Consider the following 11,389-nt stretch of genomic DNA (forward strand, 5'->3'; position numbering starts at 1 on the left):
TTGCACGCATACTGGTTCTCATCAGTGTGACGTCGTCTGTTAAGGGGTCTATTAGTCCAAATTGTCCTGTGGACCCCATCTGTAAATGTTTTATGGCATAAAATATGTTCATATTCACAGATCCTTTCAGATTCAGATCCTCCCCCATACAAGATTTGTGTTGTTCAAATGTTTCAAAAAATATTCAAAATTTTGGAACGCGACACGTTGTGAGCTTGTAGATCTGCTATTTTCAGATAGCTGACGTATATGTTGAAAGGGCGAAGGCCGGACTCGCTTCTTTTGGGCTTGTTTTCATAGACCGGGTTGGCTTGTTTCTCTCACTAGATGTGGCAACCCTGGTATATTGGCTTCCCAGAGACAGCAGGGCGCCTGGAAACAGGTTTGAACAGCAGCAGAGCAGCAGCACAACACACACCACTGTCTGAGTGTGTGTCGGGGGTAGAAGAAGCTTCATGAGGACTGTATCTTTACACCTATGTGTTCTACGGATTATTGACGACCTGTACGCGACACAGAAGAAGTTCGGGATTACAACTATCCGCGGATCTTTTATTTCCACGCGTAAAAGGTACAACTAAAGGATTCCCCCCACCCGTACCGAAGGCTACGACGTGTGGAAGTATATTATATCGCTACGTTTGTGTGTGTGTGAGACGGGTGTGTGTGTGTGGGGGGGAGAGAGAGGGGGAGAGAGCGAGAGAGAGAGAAAAAACAGTCATCTCGCAGGAGGAGAGCGAGAGTTTTCTGGGAGCACAAATCGCACAGTAAAGTGTGTTGGTTGGCTGGTCGGTTGGCCATGATGGCCGTGGCTCGTCTCTTTACCATGGATTACAACAACAATAAAGTCCATCGCGTGTCCCTGCTGTTCTCCGTGGTGTGTTGCGCGTTGCTCCTCCGGCCGGCGGACGGCCAGTACAGCAGTGACCGGGGCATGTCGGTGCCAGACCACGGCTTCTGCCAGCCCATCTCCATCCCGCTGTGCACGGACATCGCCTACAACGAGACCATCATGCCCAACCTGCTGGGCCACACCAACCAGGAGGACGCGGGCCTGGAGGTGCACCAGTTCTACCCGCTGGTCAAGGTGCAGTGCTCGCCCGACCTCAAGTTCTTCCTGTGCTCAATGTACGCGCCCGTGTGCACGGTGATCGAGCAGGCGCTGCCGCCGTGCCGCTCGCTGTGCGAGCGCGCCCGCCAGGGCTGCGAGGCGCTCATGAACAAGTTCGGCTTCCAGTGGCCGGACAGCCTGGCGTGCGAGTCGTTCCCAGTGCACGGCGGCGAGCACCTGTGCGTCGGGCAGAACATGTCGGACAAGAGCGCGCCGACGCACCCGACGCCCGACGTCACCGAGGCGCCGCAGTGCACGTCGCCGCACTGCCGAAACAAGGGACAGTTCAAGTGTCCGACGTCGCTCAAAGTGCCGCCGTATCTGAACTACCGCTTCCTGGGCCAGGAGGACTGCGGCGCTCCCTGCGAGCCCAAGAAGACCCACGGGATGATGTACTTCAGCGAGGAGGAGTTGAAATTCGCCCGGATATGGATCGGCATATGGTCGGTGTTGTGTTGCGCCTCCACCTTGTTCACGGTGCTCACCTACCTGGTGGACATGAAGCGCTTCAGCTACCCAGAGCGGCCCATCATCTTCCTCTCGGGCTGCTACACCATGGTGTCCATCGCGTACATCGCCGGCTTCCTGCTGGAGGACAAGGTGGTGTGCAACGACCGCTTCGACAACGACATACGGACGGTGGTGCAAGGCACCAAGAAGGAGGGCTGCACCATCCTCTTCATGATGCTGTACTTCTTCAGCATGGCCAGCTCCATCTGGTGGGTGATCCTGGCCCTCACCTGGTTCCTGGCGGCGGGCATGAAGTGGGGTCACGAGGCCATCGAGGCCAACTCGCAGTACTTCCACCTGGCGGCGTGGGCGGTGCCCGCCATCAAGACCATCACCATCCTGGCGGTGGGGCAGGTGGACGGCGACGTGCTGAGTGGCGTGTGCTTCGTGGGCGTCAACAGCGTGGACGCGCTGCGCGGCTTTGTGCTGGCGCCGCTCTTCGTCTACCTCTTCATCGGCACCTCCTTCCTGCTGGCGGGCTTCGTGTCGCTGTTCCGCATCCGCACCATCATGAAGCACGACGGCACCAAGACGGAGAAGCTGGAGAAGCTGATGGTGCGCATCGGCATCTTCAGCGTGCTGTACACGGTGCCGGCCACCATCGTCATCGCCTGCTACTTCTACGAGCAGGCGTTCCGTGAGCAGTGGGAGCGCACGTGGGTCAGCCAGACATGCAAGACGTACGCCGTGCCCTGCCCCGTGCAGAACCACCCTAACATGAGCCCGGACTTCACCGTCTTCATGATAAAGTACCTGATGACGCTGATCGTGGGCATCACGTCCGGGTTCTGGATCTGGTCGGGCAAGACCCTGAACTCCTGGAGGAGGTTTTACACGAGACTGGCCAACAGTAAACAGGGAGAGACCACGGTGTGATGATCTCTCCCAAAAAACAACAAAAAGAAAAAAACTGAAACCATGGCCCACACACAGAGCACACACACACACACACACACACACACACACACACACACACACACACACACACACACACACACACACAGAGTACATGCAAACAACACAACAGACTTTGTTCATTGACAGACTGAATGATAATCCTTTTTATTGTTTTTGTTCGTTTAGTTTTTTTTCCCCCTCGGGACTTACCAGAGACACTTCGTTGGTTGGTAAAATACGACGTTTTTAAATGTACATAAACATTTTTTGTGAGAATTTTTTTGTAAGTATATATATTTGTATTTAAAGAACAAAAAAAGTTTGTTTAAAAAAAAAATACAACAACAAACCCTTTTTTTCTTTTTCTTTTTTTCATACTTTTGGACATAATGGAATTGCAACTCAAATCGCCGCAAAACAACGAGCCAGCTGAGCATTTTTAAGGAACGGATGTGGATGTTGGAGGTCTTGTGACCTCACTTAGCTTCTGGACACCACTGCGAGAGGATTGTTCATGGCTTTGATCAGTGGACTGCCTGCCTGTGTGTGTGTGTGTTGAACATTGGGCCTATTCTAAGGCAAAAAAAAAGTCCCATGAAAGGCAAGTGCTTCCTCATGCTCCGTCTTAGCCTGGTTATTATGGGCTGTATGTCTTGTCCACTACTGTACAGCAAGCAGCACAGCTTCTACATGCCTCTAACGTAGGGAATAGTTAAAGAAGGGGCCCGCTTTTGTGGAGGAGGTATACATACAAGTTAAGCCTCAGTTACACTTAGTTGTGCCGGTGTCGTTGCTCAGTAAATAGCAGATCTACAAGCTCACAACGTGTCACAAATGTGACATGTTGTGAGCTTGTATATCTGCTATCAACGGCATGCAACACCAGCACGCAAAAAAATATAACTCCGACTTAAGAATCCTCTGTGTTTATTTGACTCTGAGAGCATACGAATGGAACCATTCGCATGCTCTCAAGATTTAAATTGTAGGCAAACTTTGCAGATTTTTCACCCTAAATCCTTTTGCTCTGGTCGGTGTGAGAAGGTTAATACTAAAGTGCTGCAAAACATTACGCTATATCTTCTGTCTTTCTACGAAATGTTAATGTCGCGAAATGATGACGTCAAACGCCTCATTTCACGTCATCATCTTTCTGCAATTTAATCGCAGAAATACATCAGAGACTTGGGGTATTTTTTTGTTGCCACACTATGTTATTAATCTCACACCAGAGCAACGGGATTTAGGTTGAAAATCATCTGCAAAGACCTTTTAAGACTGATTTTTTTTGTGTGCATGTTTGTGCGTTGATGATGGAGGGGTTTGTTAAATGTTTACACCATTAACCGTGCCAAAATTTAAGCCAGTCTTTTGGGCCACAACAGTTCACATTGTTTAATCCCTATCTGTGTGGATCAGATTTGTGTTTTGGCTAGTTCAAAACCAAAAGGAAACATCATTGGGATCACATTGATATCCGAAATGTGATCGTAGAATTATCTCGGCATTACTTTACTTTAAGTATAAGTTTGAGTAATCAAATAATGTCTTAAACACCCAAAAATCCAAGTCTGATCCACTTGTATAGGAATAAACTCCTTTTAAATCACCCTAACCCTGGTGATTTAAAAACACAACTAGTATTGGCTTATGAACACAACCCGCTCTTACATTTTCCACAATGCCTTCCCAAAAAAACCTCACGGTTTAAAAAAAGAAACAATCTTGAAGTGCCCGCTAATTCAGTCGGTGGCCAAATGTTTTGTTGGTTTTCTCGTGTGGAAGGAAAAACAAAGCTTGAGAGAATTGGGGGGCAAACAGGAATCAGCTGCACAAAGCTCACTAGCACAGACAGCTGAAATACCAAGCATGCACCCTAATGGACTGCAGCCAGCCTTCTTCACACACTAACTGCAACCCTATACTTAGCTAAAGAACATAAAAACATAAATAAGCCCAGTCACACTATATTATAGGCCTAAATGGGACTTATATCTAAATCTGTTACCCGACTGGTTACGGTGTTATACACACGTCAGATTTCCTAAAGAAAGAAGGGAGAAAAAGAAGGAACGTTTTAGCATTGTTTTTCTTTTTTGTTTCTTCGTTTGACTGACATTTTACCATCTCTCGTTGGGTGAGTCAGTTTTTCCAAACCTGTAGAGTGAACTATGTAGGGCATGGCTGTGAAAGGGATACGCTCTGTAGACAGAGCTATTTGTCATCATTTCAAACGGTGATGATCACTGCTGTGCTAATTGAATTACGACGTAATTGCATTGTCCTGATGGCTGGCTGTGAGCAATCCTCTCTCTCTCTCTCTCTGTCGCTCTCTCTTCTCTCTCTCTCTCTCTCTCTCTCTCTCTCTCTCTCTCTCTCTCTCTCTCTCTCTCTCTCTCTCTCTCTCTGTCTGTGTCTCTCTGTCTTTCTCTTTCTCCATCCCAAACAATACTGGGCCTCATCAGATATGCCTGATGGTGCTGGGGACAGAACAGGCCTGACCTGTATGTACCCAGATACTAGCTTGTGTCTATTCTATTGTGCAGATAATGCAAGAAAACGCCTTGTTATTGAATTTCTGACAGATTCCCCTTCAGGGCTGGATTGAGGGACCTAGCATTCGCACCGAACCCCCCCCCCCCCCCCCCCCCCCCCCCCCCCTCACCACACTCAAACACAGAGTGGTGGACAGACAGTAACAAAGTACACATTCACTCCACTACATTTCAAAGACCGATGTTGTCCTTTTGATTCCTCTTCATTTCTAGGAAGGAAAAAAGTAACATTTCAGCCCTATTTCAAGTGTAGTGAAAATAGCAGATCTACCAGCTCGCAAGCTTAGTAGATCTGCTATTTTCACTATTATTGATATTTCTTTGGAAAACTTCCTGAAAATCTTTTAATTGTTTAGGAGAATCTCTAAATTTCAATACAGTTATGCATTGGTAGGCCTATTAAACAGAAAAGCCGACTTTGTAATTTGTACTTTTTTAATACTTCAGTGCAAATTTGACTGAGCAGCTTGACTTGTAGTGGAGTGATATTTGACCAGGAGTATCTCTACTTTGTTCCAGCACTGCTCTCACACAACATGCTAGTTTTGTTCTTGTCCAATGTTTTTCCGCATGGTGCTTTTATTTTCACGTTGATCGACTCCACAAAAAAATGTTTTGATGGCTCTGTTGCAATACCGTCATGGCTTTTCAAATCTTGTTCCTTTGCATTTGTTATATATAAAAAAAGAACGTTTATATTTATAGAAAAAAAGCAGTCTTATATATCCCACACTGATTACTTTATGAGAATAAAAATCCCACCATTGCACAAACTGTCCATGTGGCTTTCTAAAAAAAATGTCTTGTGTTTTGTGGCAAAATGAATTGTGTTGACAGCTGATTTTTTTTCTCCCCCTTTTTTTTTATGTGTGTGCTGTTTTTAATAATCCAGCACAGGGCAGGAAACTGGAACCAATAGACAAATGAAGTGGCTTTTGTCACGGTTTTTTACCTTTTTTATACAAGGTCTGTTTAAAAAAGAATACAAACTTTGCAGTTTTCTCGCTCCGTATTTTGTTTGCTAATCAAATGCAGCACTTTGGCTAAATGTGTGGTGGGTGGGTGTCTTTCTTGCGTTGTTGGAATGCATTCTAAACCAGCGGTGGAAAGTACATTTACTCAAGTGCTTTACTGTACGGCACAGTACTACAGTTTTACAGTACTTTTACTTTACATGAGTAGTTGAGTATTTTTTTTAGTTGTATTCTTCTACTCCACTACATCTTAGAGGCAAGTGATTTACTTTTTCCTCCATGAATACAAAACATGCATTAACCGATTATAAGTCCTATTTCATACTTGCGCTTTTCTGGAAATTGCAGATCTACAAGCTTATAGGTCTATTTTAAAAGGACACATTTAGAAACAATTGTGTACTTTTACTTTGTTACTGTAGATATATTTTAATGGCATTACTTTTGTACTTTTGGTCAAGTAAAATTTTGAATACATACTTTTACTAGTGATATTGCTATCTTTACTTAACCCATTCAATCTGGGAATGCATCTCTGTCGTTTTAGATGTCTTTGGCTATTCAAAAATAGCAGATCTTCAAGCTCATAGCGTGGCACAGAGTGCCGCACTATGAGCTTGTAGATCTGCTATTTTTGAAAAATTGTGAAAATGTGTGCAAATCTTTGAATAGATATATATTTTTAAAGCGAAAATGTGTAAAATATTTTTTTCCAGGGACCTCCATTATAATCTGTCTGCTCTCTTTGTGTCTCAGAGGAGGGCTGTTGAGGGATGTGGACAGTTCAGAAACCTGCCCACCAGTCACATCATCATCGGTAGGTCAGGTTTGGTCGTTTCAAACAAGATTTCAAACGTTATAGTAAAAAGAACAATGGCTTCTATTTCAGGAAGAGAAAAAAGGCTGTAGTTTCTATTTGGAATCCCCATGGAAGAGATGTCAATGAGGCACAGAGCTAGTAAACTGAATTGGTTCCATCTTAGAACGTGCATTAATGAGGACCAATTATATGAAAATAAGGTTGAAAATGGGTGAGGTGCTCCTCCAAGTAAAAATCACCAGCGCTGGAATGCTCTCTAAAGCCCCTCAGAGGGTTAGGGTTAGGGTTGTATGTATGCAGGGCATTATGGCTCTCTGCTGCACTCTTAAAATAGACTGTTGACCCCTTGTCTGCCTGCAGTCACACATGGGTCAGCTGCCATTGTCATTGTTCACTTGTCTCTCCTTATAGTACGCCGGGGTCACACCCAGCGGCTGTTCACCCCTTGCTTTTGTAAACATATTGCAGCTTTTTGGCCCTCCTCTGTATAGCCTTTTGAACTGTGAAATTGATACGGCCCGTTGATGCATAAGAGTGACTGCGAGACACTGCATGGCTTTGTTTGGGGAGACTGGGGGGAGAGTGAAGTTGATATGGTGGGACATCATGGTCTGTCTCATGGTGTTGTGTTCACTACAGTATTATTACACACAGGTTCAACAGGAAATGTTTTTTTTGTATGGCACTCCATAAAGCAAGGGTTCCCAAACCTTTCAGGCCGTGACCCCCCCCTATTTTTTTTTATCATATGTGAACTGAGGACCAGCCAGTGGTGGGAAAAGTACTCAAATGTTTTACTAAGTAAAATACTCTGTTACAAGTGAAAGTCCGGAATTCAAAATGCACTTAAGTAAAAGTACAAAAGTATTGGTATAAAAATGTACTTAAAGTACCAAAAGTAGAAAGTAGTCATTATGCAGAATGACCCATTTCACATGTTTTCAAATGTATACGTCGTATAAAGATCTACAAGCTCACAACACAACACATTGTGAGCTTGTAGATCTGCTATTTTCAAATTTCCAAAATGTATATAGGGCTGAAGTGGGTAATGTATGTGGGTAATGTAAAATAGCAGGTATACAAGTTCTTGTAGATCTGCTATTTTTTTTTAAATCGTGAAAATTCGTTCAGACCTTTGAATATATATTTTTTAAAGCGAACATTTGTAACTCAAATCTTTGCTTCTGGAGGGATCCCTGGAACAACATATTTTGTGATGGGGGTCCGTGGGCAAACTCCCGACACCACAGTTTGGGAACCACTGCCATAAAGCATGGTGAGTTGTGACCAGACGTCCAGGGTTTGGCCGGGGATTGTCCCCGGTTTCACGCTGTTGAGTGTCCCTCCCGAGTCCATGTGATAATTATCTCTTAAAACTGGTTTACCGATGTCCCAGTTGTTTTTACCACAGTTAAAGTAGATGTTTATCACGTTGTTTTCTGTTGAAAGGTGCAGTCAGTCACAAGGTGTGCTAATTGCTAACTGCTCCCCATCCTGATGAAAACATCAGGCGGGGGAAAAAAGGTCAAAGAAATTGTCCAAAGAAATTATTTGAGAAATTTAAGGCAGTGGTTCACAAACCTTTTCATGTGAAGGACCCCCAAAATGATACATATTTGGCTGCGGACCATCATATTTTTTGACAGTGACCTCCAGAAACAAAGTTAAACATGTTCACTTTCAAAAATATATATTATATTCAAAGATTTGCACAAAATAAATTTGCTCAAAAAATAGCAGATCTATGAGCTTGTAGATCTGCTATAAAGTGTTTGGAACATTTTAAATATAAAAAAAAACTAAATTTTTCTCTTCTGGGGTCCCTGGCACAAAATATTTTCAGATGGGGGTCCGCGGCCAAAAAGTTTGAGAACTATACTGCCTTAGACATGATCTCTGTCTTCATGGTGTTATATTCACTCAGTCTGTTCCAGGTTCAACAGGAGCATTTGTATGACACCCATCAAGGTGTTGTTGTCACCCTACTGTCACCCTACTGTGACCCTACTGTCGCCCTGTGACCCAATGATCCTGCTCTAACTGTGGATGGAAGCCCCAACAACAACAACAAGGACCCCCAGGGATGATGGTGCGTCTCAAAATTCCTCTACTGTAAACCCTGTATTGTGAAGGTTAGTAATATTTACTATTGGCAGTGGTGGAAAAAGTACTCAAATTGTTTACTTGTATCAATATGCAATGCAGAAATACTCTGTTACAAGTAAAAGTCCAGAATTCAAAATGTACTTGAGTAAAAGTACAAAAGTATCAAAATGTACTTAAAGTACCAAAAGTAAAAGTACTCATTGTGCAGAATGTCCCATTTCACAAGTTCAAACTGTATTAAAAAGTTGTTTGAAAATAGCAGATCTACAAGCTCACAATGCGTCACACATTGTGAGCTTGTAGATCGGCTATTTTCAAATGACCGAAATATATAGGGCTGAAGTGGTTAATGTATGTTTTGTAATAATAATCAAAATCTACAAAGTAATAACTAACTAAAGTTAAGTAAAAGTACAATATTTGCCTCTGAGATGTAGGGGGTAGAAGTAAAAGTACTGAAAATTGGAAATACTCCAGTAAAGCAAAGGTTCCTCAAAATTGTACTTAAGTACAGTACTTGAGTAAATGTATACTTTACACCACTGACTATGGGCTATCTGCACTTCCCCTACACCAGTTTAGTTCTCAAACTTTTTCGTGTCAATATATTTGACCCTGTGTCCCCCCCCCCTCCCCCCGAGGACACAGTATAAGTCTACAGGTCACCTTTTTAATGATGTCACATGTTTACCCGGCTGTGTTATGAAAACCTGTGGTTCTTCGCTGTCAAACTGTCACTTAACAATTTTTATTGCTCGTGGGCGTTTGGAGACCTGCCTGCTTTTGTTAGACGGCCTCCACTCCACTCCACTCGGCGTCTCCCCAGGGTGCACTGCACGTCGTAAAGAAGAATGCTAAAAGCTAACTGGCTAGTATAGCTGTCTACAGGGTTTCTGCAGATTTTTTTTTTAAAGTCTTAAATCCATTTGTCGAATAAGTCTTAAAAATGCCCCCAGACATTGACCCATAAGGATTTTGGATTTATTTTTCTTATGTTGCATTTTTTTTAAATCTTTGAAAAGAATGGTATCGCGGTAGATTTGGGAATTTGCTGCTGAACGCCTGGACGCATTTTTCGTGTTAATCAGACTGAAATGAGTGGAACCATATACGTACTGCAATGTTCCCTGACTGAAATCAACCCTAAATCTCAATTAAGTAATGTTGTTGTGTGCTTATCTTTGTTATTTTTGTTTTTGATGAATTGGTGTTAAATTAAATTCTAAGTGGCATTAAAAAAATAAGTATCAAGTCACTTAAACCACTTAAACGCCAGCATCCTTATTGCAGAAAATAGCAGATCGACAAGCTCACGACGTGTCGCGCTGCGACACATTTTAAGCTTGTCGATCGGCTACTTTCAGCGAAAGCTTTTCCCGACAATAACAGAAAACAGAAATGACACTAGTATAGAGCCTTGAGGGACTCCGGTCAACTGTTTATGGCTTTAACCACAAAAACCAGCATCAGAATTGTCGGGAAAGCTCTTGCTGAAAATGGCAGATCAACAAGCTCACAACGCGGCATTAAAAAAAGAAGTATCAAGTCACTTAAACCACTTAAACGCCAGCATCCTTATTGCAGAAAATAGCAGATCGACAAGCTCACGACGTGTCGCGCTGCGTCACATTGTGAGCTTGTCGATCGGCTATTTTCAGCAAAAGCTTTCCCGACAATAACCACTGAAAATAACCAACTGAAAATACAAGTATTGAGCCCTGAGGGTTACCCATATGGGGTTTAAGTGGTTAAGTGGTTAAATTTGACTTAATCTAAACCTGCAGAAACCCTGTGTGTCCAGCCAAACTGGATGAAGCAAAGCTAAATAGCAAGTAGCTAGCACTAGCTTGGTATGCTCCATCTCTTTGGGGTTCATTTGAACAGCAATGTTGCTACTGCCACCATATGTTTTTTATTAGTCCTCCAGCAGACCCCGGGGAGGGGGGTTACTGTCGGAGATCTTGTCCTCTATACCATGGTTTTCAAACCTTGTGTCCAACCCAAGGCAAGCCAAATGGGCAAGACATAATCTCAAGGCACACGCAACTTGTTGTGAGCTTGTAGATTAGCTTTTTTGGTAAGATGTAAGAAGGGGGAGCTCTAAGGAGGGAAAAAAAGGTTGGGAACCACTGATTTATTAGGGGACCGAATAAGTGCCAAAGTCTATTGGACAGTGGCAATATTTTTTATGTACTAAAATCTCACATAAGCTGCTTGAGCGAGTGTGAGAACCATCTTGCTAACTGCAAGTTCAGTATCCATGAGAGAGCTGCAGTGTAATGGAATTTTAATAAATTGTGGATTTGGCTCAGTGGAGAGGTGGTGGTTTCATATGCGGCAGTACACACAGAAAAATAATGGTTCCGAAATGGTTCTTTAAAAGGCTATATTGTTCCACAAAGAACCATCACTT

The 11,389-nt window shown here is 43.5% G+C and overlaps 1 protein-coding gene across 1 annotated transcript; it reads left to right on the forward strand.

Moving 5' to 3' along the window:
* The first annotated feature begins 387 nt into the window (after positions 1-387).
* fzd1 (frizzled class receptor 1) lies at positions 388-5,973 on the forward strand. Its single transcript, XM_084053094.1, has one exon. It carries the CDS (start codon positions 800-802, stop codon positions 2,495-2,497), a length of 1,698 nt encoding a protein of 565 aa, XP_083909220.1. The 5' UTR covers positions 388-799; the 3' UTR covers positions 2,498-5,973.
* The last annotated feature ends 5,416 nt before the right edge of the window (positions 5,974-11,389 follow it).

The sequence above is a fragment of the Gymnoscopelus microlampas genome (assembly GCF_963454915.1).
Source record: "Gymnoscopelus microlampas genome assembly, chromosome: 3".
Classification (NCBI taxonomy): Eukaryota; Metazoa; Chordata; class Actinopteri; order Myctophiformes; family Myctophidae; genus Gymnoscopelus; species Gymnoscopelus microlampas.